At 48.4% G+C, this 21,626-nt stretch overlaps 1 protein-coding gene across 1 annotated transcript; it reads left to right on the top strand.

The window, feature by feature from the left end:
- Positions 1-6,201: 6,201 nt before the first annotated feature.
- Znf584 (zinc finger protein 584) lies at positions 6,202-17,385 on the top strand. The gene is made up of 3 exons (XM_004672896.2): positions 6,202-6,313; positions 8,458-8,584; positions 15,839-17,385. The coding sequence occupies exons 1-3, from the start codon at positions 6,254-6,256 to the stop codon at positions 16,816-16,818; spliced, it is 1,167 nt and encodes a 388-aa protein (XP_004672953.2). The 5' UTR covers positions 6,202-6,253; the 3' UTR covers positions 16,819-17,385.
- The last annotated feature ends 4,241 nt before the right edge of the window (positions 17,386-21,626 follow it).

Genomic DNA, 21,626 nt, shown 5'->3' with positions numbered 1-21,626 from the left:
GGGCAGAGAGGTCCCTGATCCCCTAAAGCATGACAGGCCATCGCCAAGGCCCTTGGTTTCCCACCAGGAATAGATGGTAAGACCCTACTGATGAAGACTCAATATACTTGGGCTGCAAGGTCACTGAGAAATCCTGCTGGAATGGAGCTGAAAACCTCTTCCATGTAGACCAGCTGACAAAGCTGGGAAAAGTGCCCCGGCCAGCGGGGAGTTGAACAAGGACCCAAGGGGAAGTTAACCTGAATGAGAAAAGGCAAACAGACCCAAGACGGACACCGTGCTAGATGTTTGTCAAGGCCTCAGAGTCTTTATTTTTTACACAGTGGTTATATAGGGGGAGAAAAAAAAGGGGGGGAATAAGCTGGCTGATGTAATTTAGGGGTTTGGAATGTGTCAGGAAACCTAGAGGGGATGTAATTAGGTGTTCATCTAATCTTGCCTCAATGGCTTAACATCCTAACTGCACCAGGCTTCACATCCTGACCATAAACTGGCCTTTTGCAAAAGATAAGATTCTGTAAGCAGTCTGCTGACTGATGTTCCAGAAGTACCTAACAGAAAGTGGATGGACCAGCTTTCTGAGTAATGAGTCAGCTTATGAGCAGGCCCAGGCAAAATGGAGAGGCTTTTGCTCGATGGCTCCTGACAGAAAAGCCATGCTGCATGCAGTTCAGTGGGAGAGAGAGAAATCACCAGTGAAGGTACTCAGTAGTGGACACTGCAAGCCTTATATTTGGCCAGCCAGGCCAGATGAGCCAACAGGTGCAATAGTGGTATATCTGTTATGGGGGAAACCAACTGCCCTCTAATTTGACTGGAGGCCTGCTCTATGGGAGGAAATACATCTCTGATACTGAAAACCTACAGCACCGGTAGTCATAAGCCCTAGGGGTGTAACATCTGCTGCTGTCTGGCTAACTGTATGTACTATGCTCACCAAACTGCCCAGTAAGCACTTCTCTTAATATTTATACCGATATATTAATACTCTCACTTTTGGTTAGAGAACCTTCTCTTTTCAGATGGTGGTGACCTTGGGATAACTCAGAAGGCATCATGGTATTGGAAAGAACAGGAGTTCTCAGTACTGCAATATCACACCTTCCAAGGCTCAGAGTCCATTGAGGATGAGGTGGTGGAAAGAATGTGAGAGCCAAAGGAAGGGTAGAACTCCTTACAATGTGCTCCTCCAGACACAAATGGCCTGTAGTATAGGGAAGTGCCTGACACTACCTACACGAGACCATCATAATAGGAGGATAAGATGATGACATCAAAATAAAAGAGAATGTTTGAGAGGGGGCAGAGATACAATGGAGAATGGAGCTTCAGAGGGAAAAGAGGGGGCAGGAGGGAATTACCATGAGATATTGTTTACAATCATGGAATTTGTCAATTAAAAAAAAAAATTGAGCTGGATGTGGTGGCGCACACCTTTAATCCCAACACTCGGGAGGCAAAGGTAGAAGGATCATGGTGAGTTCAAGGCCACCTTGAGACTACATAGTAAATTCCAGGTCAGCCAGAGCCGGAATAAGACCCTACCTCGAAAAAAAAAAAAAAAAAAAAGTTGAGCTGGGTGTGGTGGCACACCTTTAATCCCAGCACTTGGGAGGCAGAGGTAGGAGGATCACTGAGAGTTCAAGGCCACCCTGAGACTACAGAGTGAATTCCAGGTCTGCCTGAACTAACGTGGGACCCTACCTCCAAAAACAAAACCATTAAAAAAAAAATAGTTGAGAAAGGGCTGGAGAGATGGATCAATGGTTAAAGGCACTTGCTTGCAAAGCCTACCAGCCAGGGGTTCAATTCCCCAGATTCCACATGAACCCAGATGGACAAATTGGCACATGTATCTGGAGTTTGTTTGCAATGGCAAGAGGCCCTGTTGCACACATTCTTTCTCTCTCTTTGCTTGCTAATAATATATATGTGTGTGTGTGTGTTTGTGTGTGTGTGTGTGTGTGTGTGTGTGTGTGTGTATATATATATGTATGTATGTACGTATATAATGTTCACAAAGGGGCTGGAGAGATGGCTTAGCAACTAGGTATAGACCTGAGCTGTCAGAGGCTCTGTAAGCATTATACATACATATATATAAATATATCTTTTATATATATATACACATATTATATATACATATAATATATATATATGACAGATTCCTTCCTGGTTGGCATGGTAAATATTCTGAAACCTGACCTGCTTTCCACATTTGGGACTAAGACCTTTGAGAGTTGTCACAATGACAAAACTTCAGGCAGAGACCTGACACAGGTTTCAAATAAAGGCATCTTCACCCAGTTCCTCTAGGTTCCAGGGAAAGAGGGGAGCAAACAGGAAAGACCTGGCCAGTTATGAAAAAGGTGGCAACAGTCATGTGCTGGTGATTCTAACAGCTACATGACAGGGGCTACAGCACTAGGACCCTGAGCCTGATGTCCTAAGAAATGAGGGCCGTGCTGCTGTCTAACTGAGTGAGTACATTATGCTCACCAGACTGCTCTGTGAGCACTTTTCTTAATGTTCATATTCATATATTAACGTCACTCTCACTTTTTTTTGTTTGTTTTTGTTTTTTTGAGGCAGGGTCTCACTCTGGCCCAGGCTGACCTGGAATTCACTATGGAGTCTTAGGGTGACCTCGAACTCATGGAAATCCTCCTACCTCTGCCTCCTGGATGTTGGGATTAAAGGCGTGCGCCAACATGCCCAACTTTACTCTCACTTTTGGGTAGAGAAGCTTCTCTTTTTAGCTGGCAGTGACCACTGGGAAGACTCAAAAGACACCATAGTGCTGAGAAGAAGTGACAATGGAGTGCTCAGCACTGAGTCACACCTTCCAAGGCTCAGGGTGCACTGGGATAGGGAGGGAGGAAAGAATGTAAGAGCCAAATGAAGGGTAGGGCTTATAATGCACTTTTTCAGACACAAAATGGCCTGTGTATCCATGACCTCACAGTGCCTGGCACTACCTACATAAGACCCTCATAATAGGAGAAAAAGATGATAACATCAACATTAAAGAGACTAATCGAGAGGGGGAGGGGACCTGATAGAGGGTGGATTTGTGAGAGGGAAAGTGGAGGAGGGGAGGCAATTATCATGGTTTATTGTCTATAGTTATGGATGGAGAGGAAGAAGAAGAGAAGACAAAAGGGAGGAAACAGGAGATGGGCTTGGCTCCTGCTCTTGTCACTGCCTAGATAGGAGCTGGGCCTGTTTCCTTCACCATGAAGGCCCCACTGGGGCCCTTTCACAGGCCTGCCTGGTCTGACAGCCTCCTTTGGCCTCATCTTCTCAGGGCACAGGCTGGCTTTTTCCTGGGGCCGAGGACCAGGGAGGCAGCAATGCCCTCATGCCATCTGACAGTATGAGAGCTGCGCAGGCTGGGCGGGCCGTCTTGTCAGAGGTGTTTTTCTCACTTGCTTTTGGAAACATAGGCTCTTATTTCTTTTTTTTTTTTTTAATTTTTTTTGTTACTTTTCTTCATTATTTGAGAGCAACAGATAGAGGGAAAGAGGCAGATCGAGACAGAGAGAGAGAGAGAGAGAGAGAGAGAGAGAGAGAGAGAGAGAGAATGGGCATGCCAGGGCTTCCAGCCACTGCAAATGAACTCCAGATGTGTGCGTCCCCTTGTGCATCTGGCTAACGTGGGACCTGGGGAATTGAGCCTTGAACCTGGGTCCTTAGGCTTCACAGGCAAATGCTTAACCGCTAAGCCATCTCTCCAGCCCTAGGCTCTTATTTCAAAGAACTAAAATGAACTGGCCATTTGGCCTATGGTTCCACAGATCTCAACTCAGTTGAGTTAATAAGCTACATTGATAAAACCGGTTGAAGCAGCTGCCATCCAGAGTTTCTAAGAGACGCTCGCTATCCTTTCCTTAGACGGGGCCAACTTTCACACACGGACAGAGAAAGCCCGGTGCCGCTGTCTTTCCGTCAAACACGGCCTGACGAGGAAGCAGCGAAGGCAGTGAAGCCCTTACCGCGTGCAGGAGCCACACTGCTGCCCTTGCAGCTTCGGAAGCTCCACCGCAGGCTCTGCGGGCTCGAGTGGGGGACGGCGCGTTTGGCTGCCCGGCCCCGGAGCAATTTCTTTTTTATTCTCCCTTTTCTTTTCCTTTCGCCGATTGACTCTCTCTCTCTCTCCCTCTCCCTCTCTCTCTTACGTGTTTTAGAGGTTGGGTCACACTCAGGTCCAGGCTGACCTGGAATTCACTATATTTTCTCAGGGTGTTCTAGAACTCACAGCGATCCGCTTACCTCTGCCCCATGAGGGATGAGATCACCACGTCCGGCTTCTTTTCTTTCTTTGAGGCAGTCTCACCCTAGCCCAGGCTGACCTGAAACTCACACTGTAGTCCCAGGCTGGCCTTGAATTCACAACAATCCTCCTACCTCGGCCTCCCAAATGCTAGGATCAGTAGGGCTCCATCAATCAGGGTTTTTTTAAATATTTTTTTTCTGGGGGGGGGAGGCTGAGAGAGATGGGCTTGCCAGAACCTTCCCCCGCTGCGAACACACTCCAGACTCGTGCTCCACACGTGGCAAGTGTGTGACGTTGGGTGTTTGCGTCACTGCGGCTGGCTGCGTGGGACCTGGGGATGTGAACCTGAGTTCTTAGGCTTAGGAGGCAAGCACCTTAACCACTCAGCCATCTATCTGCCCAGCCCTCCATCAATCAGTTTCTAAGGGCAACAAGGGAAAAGCAGAGGAAAATCCAGAACGCTGGTTGGGGAGAGTGAAGAAGCCAAACTCTTGACCCGAGAAGCCATGTTTCCATCAGCCTGCTATAGATGCCTACAGGACATCTAAAATGAGTGTTTTGCTGTTATCTATTTATAAGACAGAGGAAATGATAGTAAGACGGGGCATGGGTGCACCAGGGCCTCCTGCTTCTCCAAGAGTCACTAATGAGCACACTATGGGTCTGGCTTTCCATGACTATGGGAAACCACAGCCTGGCTATCAACCAGGCTTTGCAAGCAAGCACTTTCTCCCCAGTTATGTTGTTGCATTTGTGATGCCAGGGGTCACACCTAGATATCCAGTTTAGCCTCGAACTCGCGATCCTTACTGCAAGTAGCGTTAGGATTACAGGCTTGCCTCACAACACCAGGCCTGACCAGGTTGTGCGGTGGGGAGAGACCAAGGCCTTTCAAGTTGCACTGCCAGCACCAGAGCCAGGATTCTAAGCAGAGCTCAGTCCCCACTCGATAAACCTAACACACCACCAAAGGACGGCATTCCGGTCAGCAGTGGAAACTGGAGGCATTCATCCTGAATAGGGCTCGTGGAACTTTCCTGATTCTCTTCCCCACCTGGATAGATATAGATAGATAGATAGATACAGATATATATCTTTTCGAGGCAGAGTCTCTCTGTAGCCCAGGCTATTCTGGAATTCACTTTGTAGTCTCAGGGTGGTCTCGCACTCACAGCGATCCACGCCGGCTTCTTTTAATATTTTATTTCCTCTTTTAATATATTATTTCCTTACTGGATAGAGAGAGAGAAAGAAGTAGAAAAAGAGGCAAATAGCATGGGCGCACCAGGACCTCCAACCACTGCAAGTGAACTCCAGACGCATGCGCCACCTTGAGAATCTGGCCTTTGTAGGTAGTGGGAAATGAAACTAGGTCCTTAGGCTTCGCAGGCAAGTGCCTTAACCGCTAAGCCACCTCTCCAGACCACGACCTGGATTTCCGCACAGCCACTCGTTACGGCGCACCGGGTCCCTGAGTCCTCTCATCAGCTCAAGGGAGACTCCCCGCGGTTCAGCCCGTCGCGAACCCCGCCTCCTGCGCTGTCACGGGCCCACCTGAGAACACGAGCAGCAGAAGTGGCTTGTGGGAATTGTAGTTCGCTGGAGTCCCCAGTCACGCCCGCCCCCGTTGCCCCAGCAACGGACAAACGCACTGACGGGAGCGCGTGGAAATGACGTCATAACGCGAAGCCCGCAGCCGGACTGAGAGGCCCTCGGTGCCCGGAGCCCTGCCGTAGCGTTCGGCGCTGGGGGGCGGGGAGCCCTGGTTCCGTGGCGGCGTGCGCGTGGCTCGGAGCGCCTGGGCGCGCGTCGGCGGGAGCTCGCCGGTTGCGTGCGCCGTGTCGCGGGCGCGAGCTCTGGCGGGCGCTGTCGCGCTCAGCACGCCGCTGCGAGCGTCTCGGAGGCGCGTCCCCGGCGGCGGGCGCCCGGACACCGGCCCGGGAAGGCTCCGCCACGCTGCTCGGCTCGCAGGTTGCGATGGCTCGGAAGCCGCCCAGGAGCAGAGGGTGTCCGAGGAAGAGTGAAAGGCCGTGTCAGGTGCCCAGACCGCGAGGGCTTCGGTGCAGATGGACGAGGGCGCGGGGGAAGGGGGCGGGTCCCGGATGTCCGCACCTGGTCCTCCACGTCCGGCTGGTTGGAGATGTGGGGCGGAGACGGAATCGTGGGCTCCTTGGGCCAATTGCCCTGGAGCCACCATGTAGCCTGCTAGGGTTGGACAGTCCTACATAAAAGCGCGCTGCCTGTGGTGGCTTGAGTGTAAATTATGTCCTCTGCATCCTGAAGTTTTACTCCAGCCCAGGCTGACCTGGAATTCACTATGGAGTCCCAAGGTGGCCTCAAACTCACAGCAATCCTCCTACCTCTGCCTCCCAGGTGCTGTGATTAAAGCCCTGTGCCACCAAACCTGGAAGGTATTATTTTTTTCCGAGGTAGGGTTTCACTGTAGCCCAGGCTGACCTGGAATTCACTATGTAGTCTCAGGCTGGCCTCAAACGCACAGCAGTCCTCCTACCTCTGCCTCCCAGGTGCTGGGGTTAAAAGCATGAGCCATCACACAGGCTTGCGAAGTATTTCTTAAAATATTTTATTATTTATTTGACAGAGAAAGAGGGAGAGAGAAAATGGGCGCACCAGAGCCTCCAGCCACTACACAAACGAACTCTAGACGCGTGCGTCCCCTTGTGTATCTGGCTAACGTGGGTCCTGGGGAATCAAACCAGGGTCCGGCGTTAACCACTAAGCAATCCCTCCAGCCCTGGAAAGTATGTCTTATTGAGGTTCAGCAGGCAGAGGATGGAAGAGGTGTGTCACTGGGGGTGGATCTCGAGTCCAGCCCTACCATGGTGTGTAGGGAGCCACCTTGAGCTTTGGCTGTTGGTTCTGCCTCTGATTTGGATGGATAAAGTGCGCCAGGTTCTTCCACCATGGTGCAGCTTCCCCTGTAATCTGTAAGGCTAAAACAAACTCTCTCCTCCCATCAGCTGCTTCTGGTATGCTCCAGCAACGAGAAAGTAACTGCACAGTAATTGTTACCAAGAAGTGGGTTGCTGCTGTAATTAATCTGCCATGTGGTCTTTGAAATGTATTTTGGGGAGGAATGTGGAAAGATTTGCTACTTTGGACTGGAAAGGCCTTGAAGTGCTGTTAAGAAGAGCTTTATGGGATATTTAGTGAGAGTTTTGAAAAATGTTAAGCACAGAGAGAATTGTGGACTGTGAAGACCTGGCTTATAAAGTGCAAAGAGGAAGGAGAGAACTATATTGGAACTGGGCTAGTGATGGGAAAGCTGGCTGTGTGTTTCGCCCATATCCTGAGAATTTAAGCAAGGTTGAGCTGGGTGTGGTGGTACATGCCTTTAATCCCAGCACTCCCAAGACTGAGGTAGGAGGATCACTGTGAGTTCGAGGCAACCGTGAAACTACATAGTGAATCCCAAGTCAGCCTGGGCTAGAACAAGACCTTACCTTGAAAAGAAAAAAAAAAAAAAAATAAAATAATAATAATAATAATAATAATTTAAGCAAGGTTGAATTTAAAAGTAATGGACTAGTGTGTTTGGCAGGAGTCTACAACAGAAAGAGATGTCAAGTTTATCACAGGAAAAATTCAAGCAAGCTTGAAGTTACTGGTGTGGAAACTAAACTAGCTTTAGGATACCTAAGAATGCAAATTCTTTTTTTTTTTTTTTTTGTTTGTTTGTTTAGGTAGGGTCTCACTCTAGCTCAGGCTGACTTGGAATTCACTATGTAGTTTCAGCGTGGCCTTGAACTCAGAGTAATCCTCCTACCTCGGCCTCAGGAGTGCTTGGATTAAAGGCATGCACCACCATGCCCAGCAAGAATACAAATTCTTAAAAATCCTGACCCACATGAGCTGGAGAGATACTCGGCAGTTAAGGCGCTCGCCTGCAAAGCTAATGACTAGGGTTTGATTCCCCAGTACCCATGTAAAGTTAGATGCACAAGGTGGCACTTGCGTCTGGAGTTCATTTGCAGTGGCTAGAGGCCCTGGTACATGAATTTCTTTCTTTTTCTATCTGCTTCCCTCTTCTCTCAAATAAGAATATATATATTCCTGAAAATCCTGACACACAGGTTTGGGTGTGTCCCTATGTTCATTTTTAAGGTTTCCCCCCCCCCTACCTACTGTATACCTTATCACAACTGAATTCATCATTGCAGGGCCTGTTGATGTTTGAGGATGTGGCCATCCACTTCTGCCGGGAGGAGTGGGAGCTCCTTAATGTGACCCAGAGGAACCTTTATCGTGAGGTGATGCTGGAGAATTTTACACTCATTAGCTCCTTGGGTAAGTTCCCCACTCTCCCCTCAGCACACTGACCACATCTGCCTTTTCCCTATGTAAAGTCCATTCATAACAAAGCTGGGCCACAGGGCTGCTTCCTTATAAGTATACCTGTTGTAGGTGTTATGGATGGTGGGGCAGAAGAAGCCGAGAGAAATGAATGCTGCTGTTCAGCTCAATTTTTCCTTCTCTTTTTAAAAAATGTATTATTTATTATTTATTTGTCTGAAGGAGAAGGAGGCAGATAGATAGGTAGAGAATGGGCTTGTCAGGGCCTCTAGCCACTGCAGATGAACTCCAGATACATGTGCCAGCGTATGCATCTGGTTTACATGGGTCCTGGGGAGTCAAACCTAGGTCCTCAGGCTTTATAGGCAAGTCTCTTAGCTGCTAAGCCATCTCTCCAGCCCCAGTTTTTCTTCGTTCAGTCCTGGACCCCAGCCCATGAGATGCTGCCGCCCACAGTGAGGTGGATCTCTCCACCACAGGTAACCTAATCTATGTTCTCTCATATACTTGCCCAAAGATTTGTCTCCTGGGTGAGTGTAGATCCAAGTATTTTGAAAATCTATGTGATTACCCATTACATGGAGCAACCTAGTTGCTTCACAGTTTAACCATCATTTCATTCAGCTCTGTCTCTCCCTGGCCTTGTGACTGTACTAAAGAGACATAGGGCCTTTTTACTCCAAGTTTTGCCTTCCTCCTCCAAAAGAAATTTACAGAGCCTTCCCTAGAACAGACTTGCGCCATGAACTTGAATCAGGAGGTCTTGTTTTTTTGTTTTTTCAAGGTAGGGTCTCACTCTAGCCCAGGCTGACCTGGAATTCACTCTGTAGTTGCAGGGTGATCTCAAACTCATGGTGATCCTCCTACCTCTACCTCCTGAGTGCTGGGATTAAAGGGTGCCACCATGCCCAGCCAAGGAGATCTTCTGAAGGAGTATTATCTCATCTATTTCTGTATTATGATATTAATAATAGTTGGGTATGTTGGCACACAACCCCAGCACTCAGGATACTGAGGTAGGAGGATCACCACAAGTTCAAGGCCAGCCTGTGCTTCAGAGTGAGTTCTAGGTCAGCCTGGGCTAGAGGGAGACCCTATATTAAAACTTAAAAAAATTTTTAAGGGGCTGGAGGGATAGCAGTTAAGGCATTTGCTGCAAAGCCAGAGGACCCAGATTTGATTACCCAGGACCCATGTTAGCCAGATGCACAAGGGGTCACAGGTGTCTGGAGTTCATTTGCAGTGGCTGGAGGCCCTGATGAGCCCATTTTCTTTATCTCTCTCCCTCTTTCTCTATCAAATAAATAAATATATATATATATTTAAAAAAATTAAAGGCAGGCTGGAGAAATTGCTCAGTGGTTAAGGTGCTGGCCTAATACCTAACAACCTGGCTTCGATTCACCAATACCCACGTAAAGCCATATGCAGAAAGTGGTGCGTGCATCTGCATATGGAGTTCGTTTGCAGTGGCTAGAGGCCCTGGAACACCTATTCATATTCTCTCTCTCTCTTGCAAATAAATAAAATAAAATTTAAAAGGGCATTAATGTCATTGTTGCAGAATCTCAGGTTCAAGTCAGTGAGGAACCAAAGCCCTACTTGGAAAGGTTGGCACTCAGGTTCGTTTATACCAGGGGTCCTAGAGGAGTTAGTACTCTAAGCTGCAGTTGCTGAGACTGTATAGGCAGTTTGACACCATCCTGGACTCCTCGAATTATTGGTAGGCTTAAACTTCTAGGCTACATGAATAGGGGCCACAGGAGGGACATTTTTAGCAATAAGCAGTTACAGAAGCTGAAACAGTGAGAAACAGGATGAGTTACAAAATAGAAACTAGGTTGGCTGCTGTCACATGTCACAGTCCACAGCTCCATGGTGAATACCAGCAATCTCACTGAGGAGAGTCCTCAGTGGAAGGGGCACAGGAAGGAGGGAAATGATGGTACCAACATATGATATGTCCATTTAATTTAAAGTTTCCATTTAATTAAAAATAAAAAAAAAAACTAAATAGAGCCAGGCTTGGTGGCACACACCTTTAATCCCAGCACTTGGGAGGCAGAGGTAGGAGGATCGCCATGAGTTTGAGGCCACCCTAAGACTACAGAGTGAATTCCAGGTCAGCCTGGACTAGAGTGAGATCTTACCTCAAAAAACCAAAAACAAACAAACAAACAAAAAACCCTAAATAAACTGTAGATTAGATCCTAGCCTTGAGACAATACAAAGACTGCAGAATAGAGCGTGGCCATGAGGCAGGGGTTTCAGGGCTGTGTGATTTTCTGAGTTAAATTTTTCTCCCATTTACTCCCATTACATTATTATTATGATAAGTTTTAAATGTCTTTTCACTTACTTAGCCTCTTTTTTTTTTTTGTTTGTTTGTTTTGTTTTGTTTTTTTTGAGGTAGGGTCTCACTCGCCCAGGCTGACCTGGAATTCACTCTATAGTTGCAGGTGGCCTTGAACTCACAGTGATACTTCTATCTTTGCCTCACAAGTGCTGGGATTAAAGGTGTGTGTTACCATGCCTGGCTTTGTGTTTTCTTTTTTTAATTGACAACTTCCATAATTATAGACAATAACCCTTGGTAATTCCCTCCCTCCCCCCACTTTCCCCTTTGAAACTCCACTCTCAATCGTACCCCTTCCCTCTCTCAGTCTCTTTTATTTTGATGTCATCATCTTCATATTATGGTGGTCTTGTTTAGGTAGTATCAGACACTGTGAGATCATGGATATCCAGGCCATTTTGTGTCTGGAGGAGCATGTTGTAAGGAGTCCTACCTTTCCCTTGGCTCTTACATTCTTTCCACCACCTCTCCTTGCAATGGACCCTGAGCCTTGGAAGGTGTGAGAGATGTTTCAGTGCTGAGCACTCCTCTGTCGCTTCTTACCAGCACCATGGTGCCTTCTGAGCCATCCCAAGGTCACTGCCATCTGAAAAGAGATGCTTCTCTAACCAAAAGTGACAGTAGCATTAATATATGTGTATGAACGTTAAGAGAAGTGCTTACCAGGCAGTTTGGTGAGCATAGTATATACAATTAGCCAGACACCAGCAGACATTATGATGTTTTCTAAAATTTATTTGAGAGAGAGGATGGGTGTGCCAGGGCCTTCAGCCACTGCAAACAAACTACAGACATATGCACCACCTAGTGCGTCTGGCTTACGTGGGCTCTGGGGTATCGAGCATAGGTCTTTGGCTTTTCAAGTAAGTTCTTTAACCACCAAGCCATCTCTCCAAACCTAGCTTCTTACGTTTTTTTTTCTCAACAGTGCCTTATATTTTATTTTACTTTTAAAATATTTTATTTATTTACTTATTTACTGGAGAACAAGAGAGAGAGAGAGAGAGAGAGAGAGAGAGAATAGGTATGCCAGGGCCTCTAGCCACTGCAGACAAACTCCAGACACATGTGCTACCTTGTGCATCTGGTTTAAGTGGGTACTGGGGAATTGGACCTGGGTCCTTAGGCTTCACAGGCTAGTGCTATAAATGCTAAGCCATCTCTCCAGCCCAGTAGTGCCTTATATTTTAATATGTAAGGCTTGTACTTAATTTATGAACTTTTTGTTGTTTTGGTGCCCTGAAACAGAGTCTCAGTGAGTTTCCCTGGCTGCCCTGCAACTTACTCTGTAGGACAGACTGAATTTGAATTTCTGATTTTCTTGCTGTAGTCACCAAGTACTTGGATTATAGGCATAAGCCACTATGCCCAACAAGTATTTAATATTTTGATAGTATTTTAATGGAATTGTCTTCTTAGAGTTTTCAGTCACCGTTGTAGAAATAGAATTGGTTTCTGAATACTTACATCTTGTGATCTTTGATTATTACTTCTAATAGTGGGTTAGTTTGGTATTTTCTCCACATAACATCCTGTCATCCATGACTAGGGGTGGTTTATTTGTCCCTTCCTGAGTAGCCTAGCTAGAGCTTCCAGTACTTCTCTAAATGTTTTTCAAGGTAGAGTTTCACTGTAGCCCAGGCTGACTTAGAATTCACATGTCTCAGGCTCAAACACACAGTGATCTTCCTGTGCCTCCCTAGTGCTGGGATTAAAGACCTTACTTAGCTTTTGTGGTTATTATGACAACACACAATTTAAGGAAGATGAGCTTGGTGGCTCATTCCTTAATCCCAGCACTGAGGAGGGTGAGGTGGGAGGAGCATCATGAGTTCAAGGATACAGAGGAATTTCCAGGTCAATCTAGGCTAAAGTAAGACCCTAAATAAAAGAAGAAGCAATTTAGCCAGGCGTGGTGGTGCACATCTTTAATCCCAGCACTCAGAGCAGAGGTAGGAGGATCACTGTGAGTCCGAGGCCACTCAGACTACATAGTGAATTCCAGGTCAGCCTGGGCTACACCGAGACCCTACCTTGGGGGGAAAATTGTTTTACTTATGAATGAAGAGAGAGGGAGGGAGAAGTGTGTGTGTATGGGTATACCAAGGCCTCTTGCCACTGCAAGCAAACTTCAGATACATCTGGCTTTATGTGGGTACTAGAGAATTAAACATAGGCTGGCCAACTTTACAAACACGCACCTTTTAACCACAGACCATCTCCCTAGCCTCCTATTGCTCAAGTGATCGCAAGCTCAGGGGTGTATAGCTGAGGGAGTGTGGCAGAGACAAACAATCCCAGTAGGGTTTTGCTCAGTAATGGAAAAGGCAGTGCCGTAACAGAGCCAGGACGGAAGTTGCTAGCTGCACATGAAGCACGGCAGCACACATCACAGCTTTAATAATTGTCAAAACAGCTGTTGTGGAATGCTGACCTCCGAGCATAACAGCCATTAGTTACCACCTTACAGACCCTCAACAAGGTTGGGCTATTAGGTTCCCTCAAAGAAGAAAGAGTGGGGAGGTGAATTATACCCTCACCTGAGATTCCAGCTGCTCCATGCTTTGTTTTTTTTTTAATATTTATTTACTTATTGGGGGGGGGGAAGAGTGTAACAGACAGCTTCAGGTTTGCTGAGATGAACTTCCAGACCAGGCACAGTTATGGAGGAAGGGATATCTATTGAAGCTTACAGATCCAGGGGAAGTTCTATAATGGCAGAAGAATCTGGCCTGCCTTCACATGACCAAGCAGAGAGAGAGAGAGAGAAGCACAAGCCAAAAGGTCAAAAGCCACAGCACACTTCAGGAACTCCAGTTAGGCGCACTTTGCATATCTTTAGGTTGAAATCTGAAACCCACCCCCACACCTTAAGATCCACCCAGTGACATTGCCTCCAGCCAGGTGGCTGCAGAATGCAAACTACAAACAAATAAATAGCTGAATATATTGGGGGCCATCTATTCTATTCAAACCACCACAAAGAGGCAGAGAGAGAGAGAATGGGCACGCCAGAGCCTCCAGCCACTGCAGACAAACTCCAGACACATGTGCCCCCCTTGTGCATCTGGCTTACGTGGGTCCTGGGGAATTAAATCAGGGTCCTTAGGCTTCACAGGCAAACGTCTTATAACCGCTAAGCCGTTTCCCCAGCCCTCAGATGCTCCCCCTTGTCTACCCTCCTCGGCTATTTGTAACTCTTACACAGCTGCTTGTAGTCTCACGAGGGTTTGAGTGTAGAGGGGTGAAGGCTCACTGAGGGGAACCAAGTCTGTGCAGCCGTGGAAGAGCTTCATTCATGGCAGAGTGAGGTTTTGGTGATGCGGCTGTTGTGAGGTCACCCATGTTCCGTAGAAGAGCTTCATTCACGGCAGAGTGGGGTTTTGGAGATGTGGCTGTTGTGAGGTCACCCATGTTCCGTGGAAGAGCTTCATTCATGGCAGAGTGGGGTTTTGGAGATGTGGCTGTTGTGAGGTCACCCATGTTCCGTGGAAGAGCTTCATTCATGGCAGAGTGGGGTTTTGGTGATGCGGCTGTTGTGAGGTCACCCATGCTCCTGTATGTAAGCCCAATAAACTCTGGTTTCTTTTCAGGCCAGACGTGGATTGGAGTCATTACTTCAGTCTGTGATAGGTGCTCTATCGGGGGTGAATAGATGGCTGTTTGGCCTGCTCAAGGAAAGTTAGTGCAGTGGGCCAAGGCTGTCTGTGTCCCCACAGCTGCTCTGTTTCATGATGCCAATAGTCTTCCAGCCCTGAGATTACAGCTTGTTGCAATCATCTTCAAGTTGCTGGCACAAAGCACTTGACCAAGAGCAGCTTGTGGGAGGAAAGGATTTTGTTTGGCTTACAGACTAAAGGGGAAAATCCTTGATGGCAGGGGAAACATAGCATGAGCAGAAGCTGGACATCACCTCCTGGCCTACATCAGGTAGACACAGCAACAGGAGAGTGTACTAAAAACACTGGCATGGGGAAGCTGCCTAGAACAACCATAAGCCAGCCCCCAACAACACAACTCCTCCAGTAAGGTTCCAATTCCTAAGGAGGACACCTGAATCAAACCACCACACAACTATACTGCACTCTTAAAAAAAAATTTATTTGAGAGAGAGCAAGAGCGAGAGAATGGGCACTTCAGAGCCTCCAGCCACTGCAAATGAACTCCAGATGCATGCGCCACCTTGTGCATCTGGCTTACGTAGGTCCTGGGGAATCGGGCCTCGAACAGGTTCATTAGGTTTCACAGGCAAGCGCTTAACCGCTAAGCCATCTTTCCAGCCAATATCACACTCTTTCTTTCTCTCTCTCTCTCTGTCTCTTTTCTCTCTTTCTTAGCCCAGACTGGCCTCAAACTCCTGATCCTCCTGCCTCCACCTCTTCAGCAATATCCTACCGGTTGCACCACCACAACCGGCTTACACTCCCTTTCATTCATGTAGGCTCCCCATTTCCCTCTGATTAGGCTAAGTAGGAACTCACTCAGTAACCCAGGCTGGCCAGAATCATGGAAATCATCCTACCTCAGCCTCCAGAGTACTGGGATTAAAGGTGAGCGCCATCACACCCAGCTGAGTGCTTCTCTCTTTGGAATTCCAAACAGCCCCATTTTGGGATAGAGTCCTTCCTTTGGAGAATTTACTTGTCATAACTTTTCTTCTATTCAAGATAGGGTCTCACTGTAGCCCAGGCTTACCTGGAATTCACTCTGTCTCAGGGTGGCCTCGAACTCACAGTGATCCTCCTACCTTTGCCTCCCCAGTGCTGGGATTATTAAAGGCACGTGCCACCATGTCTGGCCAATGAGTCCTTTCTTCATATGCCTGACATACATTGGTGATGAAGGCACCTCCTTCCTCTCATCCAGCTCCAGTAACTGGTCTTTGCTTTCAGGTTGTGAGTGTAGAGATAAGGAAGCTCCCCGCAAGCAAGCATCCGAGAAGCCCTGTATATGTAGACAAACTGGAAAGGACAACCCAGCCACCAGAGGCCTCCTCCAGCACCAGAGCTCCCCCAGCAAGGACAAATTGTGCAAGAGCAATGAGCACAAAGAAGCCTTCCCACCCAGCTCCACTCCTGGGCAGCAGCGGGTAGTCCACAGCACACAGAAGCCCTTCAGTTGCAGTGACTGTGGGGCAAGTTTCCAGGAGGCCTTCGCCCTCCTAACTCATTTGATAACTCACACTGAAGAGAGATCTCTAAGATGCCCAACAGGTAGAAATGGTCCCAACGAGAACTCAGTCCATGTTAGTCGCCAAAAAACTCACCTTGCAAAAAGAACCCATGTTTGTAATGAGTGTGGGCGGGCCTTCAGCTACCCTTCTAAACTGAGGAAGCACCAGAAGGTTCACACAGGCATAAAACCTTTCGAGTGCAGCGAATGTGGGAAAACCTTCAACCGCAAAGATGCACTTGGTCTGCACCAGAGGACTCACACGGGAGAAAGGCCTTACAAGTGCAACATATGTGGGAAGGCCTTCAGTGCTGTGTCCACCCTCATTCGGCACCGGAAAGTCCACATTGAAGAGCGGGGCTATGAGTGCAGGGAATGTGGAAAGTGCTTTAAAGACAACAGCAGCTTCATTCTCCACCAGAGAGTACACACTGGAATAAGGCCTTTTCACTGCAAGCAATGTGGGAAAACCTATGTGGCTCACTCGAGTCTGTATCGGCACTTGAAAGGCCACACTGGTGAGCGGCCCTATAAGTGTAGCCTGTGTGGAGAAACCTTCACCACCAGGTCCTACTGGGACCAGCACCAGCAGTTCCACACTGATGAGAGGTCCTACAAATGCACAGAATGTGAGAAAGCCTTCAAACACAGTTCTAATCTTGTTCGGCACAAGAGAGTCCATACTGGAAAAAGGCCTTAAGAGGACTGGGCCTGTGACAGCGCCTTTAGCCACTAGGATCCTGTTGATCATGAGACATCTCATTCCAGAAACAAGATGGGAGAGAGTAGCCTTTGGAAAGTGCCAACTGAAGGAAGCCAACCTTATACATTCCAGCACCCCTACGGCACTCCCCATGTGTGCCAGGTATGCGGGGAGATCATATGAGCCACTGTGCACTCTCCAGGGCTATTATCACCCAAGCCACCCCATTTCTGCTACCTGGCAGGTCTCCACTGTGTATATTGGTCACCCCAATCTGTTAAGGGAGGGTGATCTCATCTCCCTGGCCAAATAGAAGGCGATCATGAACGGTGGAGTCCAACTTACTAGGTTGTCCCCCTCTCGACTAGTTAGACATGGCATTACTTAGCTGTAGCTACATGGAGCTGAGTGGGGTGGTCTCTGTGTTGGGGGAGGGGTGTGCTTCAGAAATTACTGACTCTTTGTGGATAGTGTTGTCACTACACATGATGCTTGTCATGCCTGGGCAGACTTTCATGTTACTTGGGAATAGGTGACCTAATAAAGTACTATTTGTGCTGCTTCCTTTCTTTTGTTTGGTGCTTTCCAAGGTAGGATCTCCATCTAGCCCACACTGACCTGGAACTCACAATGTCGCTCCAGGCTGACCTTAAAGTCATGGTGATCTTTCTACCTCAGCCTCGGTGGCTGGGATTAAAGGCATGTGCCACCATGCACAGTTTTGAGCTACCTACTTTTTGTATTCCTGTACTGTGGAGAGACTGAGAGCTGAATTAGTCTCTTCCTGTAGAGGGAACAGGGCTGGGTAGATGGTGCATTTGGTTAAAGGTGCTTGACAAAACATGCCTACCTGGGTTTGATTCTCCGATACCCACATAAAGCATGATACACAGTGTGGTGTCTGGTGCTTGTATAGCTCTGAGAGGTTCTGTCGTGCCAATACATAATCATTCATATTCTCTCTGTGTCAGTAAATAAAAATATTGGAGAGCTAGGTATGGTGGTGCATACCTTTAATCCCAGCACTCAGAAGACAGAGGAAGGAGGATTGCCATGAGTTCGAAAATGCTCTGAGACTACATAGTGAATTCCAGGTCAGCTTAAGCTAGAGTGAAACCCTACCTCAAAACTCTGCCCCCTCCCTGAAAAATGCACTAAGTGGTGCATGTATATGGAGTTCATTTGCAGGAGCAAGGAAGCTGTGGCAATCTCTCTCTGTGTCTGCCTCTTTCAGTCTCTCAAAAATAAGCCGGGCGTGGTGGCACATGCCTTTAATCCCAGCACTCAGGAGGCAGAGGTAGGAGGATCGCCATGAGTTCAAGGGCACCCTGAGACTACATAGTGAATTCCAGGTCAGCCTGGACCAGAGTGAAACCCTACCTCAAAAAAAACAAGAAAGAAAAAACAAAATAAATAAATAAATAAATAAGGCTGTTGAGATCAGGCTGTGCCCTGCCCTGTTAATCCATATACTGTGTCAAACACTGGCTTTTCAGACTGTGCCTTGTTCTGTGGGACTCCATTTTATAAACAGCTTTTGATTGCATTTTGAGGGTGGAATATGACTACTTGGGTGAACATGTAAACGTGGGCACCATCTGTCCAGTACCATTCCTGTAGCACAAACTAATAAATGACTTACTCCTAAGAGTAGGAAGGGTGCCACCGTGTAAATTTATAGGGATGAATTGGAAGGAACATACAGGTATACTAAAAATCATATGAGCAAAACCAGGCCCAAGAGCTTATCAGACCCACCAAGTGGGAGGATGGGTAACTCCCTCATCTGAACCCCATTATGAAGTGGATATGTAGCACTGTGATGACAGTGGTCCCCACCAACCTGTCTCTGACCACCTGCTGTGTTCACCACGGGAGTCCCAAGATAAGCTTATGTAGATACAAAGATTTATTTACTGTATAATGTATGGCTTGGGAATTAACTTTAGTTATTAATATTAAAATAAAAGAATCAGGTCAAAAATTCAACATTATCCTAGTTTGAGGCCAGCCTAGACTACATGAGACCTTGTCTCAACAAAGGAGGAGAGAGAAAAGGGGTGGAGGGAGAGGGGAGAGTAGAGGTGAGGAGGACAAGAGGGAGAGGGAAAATGCGCTCTCATTTCTCCATTAAGCCTGTAGCACCAAGGCACAGATGGCATTCATTCATACTCCCTCCTTGTCCACGGCACTCTTCAGACTATGTGAACACCCTCAAGTCAATTCCTCCTTGCCACCTTTGCTTCCACCCTCAGCTGCCCAGCGCCGCGGGCAGATCTCTAGTCCCCCTACTCCTTTCTGCCTCTGCCGTTGCTGGGTGCCCTCCCCTCCTCAGTCCTACTGGCTAGCTCTCCCTGCTCTTCTAATACTCTAACGCCAGATCCACTGACCACATCCCTAGTCAACAGCTTGCTGACCTCTTCTGCTGCTTTATGAGTCTAACAAATCAAGGAAGATGGCTACAAAAACGGGTGGGGGAGCAGGGTGGTGTACACATTTAATCCCAGAATCAGAAGACTGAGGTAAGAGGATCGTCATGAGTTCAAGGCCAACCTGATCTCTCATTGCTTTTTAAAAACTGAGAGAGACAAGCCAGGCATGGTGGCACACGCCTTTAATCCCAGCACTTGGGAGGCAGAAGTAGGAGGATCCCTGTGAGTTCAAGGTCACCCTGAGACTACATAGTGAATTCCACATCAGCCTGGGCTACAGTGAGACCCTACCTTGAAAAACTTAAAAAAAAAAAAAAAAAAGAGAGAGAGAGAGAGAGAAGCAGGGAGAGGGAGGGAGGGAGGACGGGCATGCCAGGACCTCCTGCCACTGCAAAGGAAGTCCAGATGCATGCACCACTTTGCGCATCTGGCTTTATGTGGGTCCTAGGGAACTGAACCCAGGCCATCAAGGCTTTGCAAGAAAGTGCCTTTAACCGCTGTGCTCTCTCTCCAGCTCTTTTTTTTTTTTTTTTTTTAACTTTGAGAGAAGATCTTGCAAAATTACTCAGTCTAGCCTTAAGCTTGCTCTGTAGCCCAGGCAGGCCTTAAACTTGTGATCCTTCTGCCTCTGCCTTCTGCGCAGCGGGGATGACAGCCCCGTAGCACCACATCCATCCTATGCTTCTTGTGTACTAGGTCTAACCTCCGCTCAAGCTCAGTCAGTATTCTGAACCCAGCCCACATCTGAATGCAGTGCCTGCATACAACCCATTGCCCCCTGGATGTCTCCAGTGTGTAGCCCAATTGGCTCCTCAAGCCTGAGACTCCTCAGATACAGCATAGCCAAAATCCCCCCCCCACTCACATACACACCCCAGAATCTCCTTGTAGCAAAATGCACATGCTGAAATCCTCCTGTCAACCTGAGTATCTTACTTTCTCTAACTGACCCACATCAGATAATCTAGTTCCAAATTAAGCAGATTCAGCAACCATTCCTCCTACTCCACAGGCACTCCTGGTCCAGTCACCTGAAGCACACACCGGAACTATCGCGGTTACCTACTGGCTGCGCTTCCCACCATCCCCACATCCCCACAGTGTGCTCCTCACTAGGCCGCTATGGGAGTGTTAAGAGTCAGAACACGCCCCCTGCTACAAACGTTCCGTGCCCCCCACCACCACATTCAAAACAAGAGGCTGAGCCACTCCAGCAAACTAGAGACATGGGGTTCTCCGAATATTTCCATCTCGTCACCCCATATAACTGGGGCAGCCTTCCAGACCTCGTTTCATAAAAATTCGAGAAATGAAGCTGGGCCTGGTGGCGCACGCCTTTAATCCCAGCGCTCGGAAGGCAGAGGTAGAAGGATCGCCGTGAGTTCGAGGCCACCCTGAGTCTACATAGTGAATTCCAGGTCAGCCTGAGCTAGAGTGAGACTTTACCTTGGGGGGGGGGGAACCCGAGAAATGGAAAGTCCTGCATATTGTATACTTCTAGCCTACACTCAGGGTGCAGGGGACAGTGACTAACAGCCCCGGAGAGGAGGAGTCCAAGTCCAAGAGTCCCTGAACACCAACCTCCACACCAGGGCTCCAGGACCGTGAAGTCTGGCATCTCGTCGGGAAGAAGCCTGGACCCGCTCAGCTTTCCCGCGCCTCGGAGGACGGCGGGAAGCCACGCGGGGGGCGGACACCTCGGGGCCTCTGGCTGCACAGCCGGAAAGATGCAGGCTCTGGGAGGAGGAGGAGGCAGTGTCCGAGAGATAGACGCCCTTCTTCCTCCCCGTCCCGTCCCGGCAGACCCTCCGACCAGACGCGGGAGACGCTGGAACGGCGGAAGCCCACCCCGGCCGCCGCAGCCCGCGCCAGGTGAACCCTCCCGGCCCCGAGGTCAGCACGAGCCGTTTTCGGGACCGTAAGCGTGCGGGTCCGGTCGTGGCCACGGCGTCCTTTTACGTCCCGCTCACGCGACGGGGACTACAGCACCCAGAAGGCACTTCGCTGGGCATCGAGGCTGACCAATGGAAACTCAGGACGGCATTTATGGGCGGGCCGAACGGATGCTAGGCCAACTATGATAGGCTGGAGATTATTTCCTGGAAGGCGGGACTTCCTGCGCCTCTCTGTTACCGATCCTAGTCTAGAGAAAAGGCAGTGTTAACCTGGTAACCAACTGGAGACTTCCAGGGACCCAAGAGGGAAAGCAAGAGTCGCCCTGACTGCGGCGAGCTCAGGTGACCTCGGTGACCACCCGGGGGTCTCTATGACCTAGTGCGAGTGTCCAGCCAAAGCCCGAGCGTGCCCACCAGCCCGAAGCCGTCGAGCGTCATGCAGGCTCCAGAAAACATCTGAAGTCACACTTGTTCCCAG

This window comes from Jaculus jaculus, chromosome 14 (assembly GCF_020740685.1).
Source record: "Jaculus jaculus isolate mJacJac1 chromosome 14, mJacJac1.mat.Y.cur, whole genome shotgun sequence".
In the NCBI taxonomy this organism is placed as follows: Eukaryota; Metazoa; Chordata; class Mammalia; order Rodentia; family Dipodidae; genus Jaculus; species Jaculus jaculus.
This window is presented reverse-complemented; position numbering and strand designations above follow the sequence as displayed.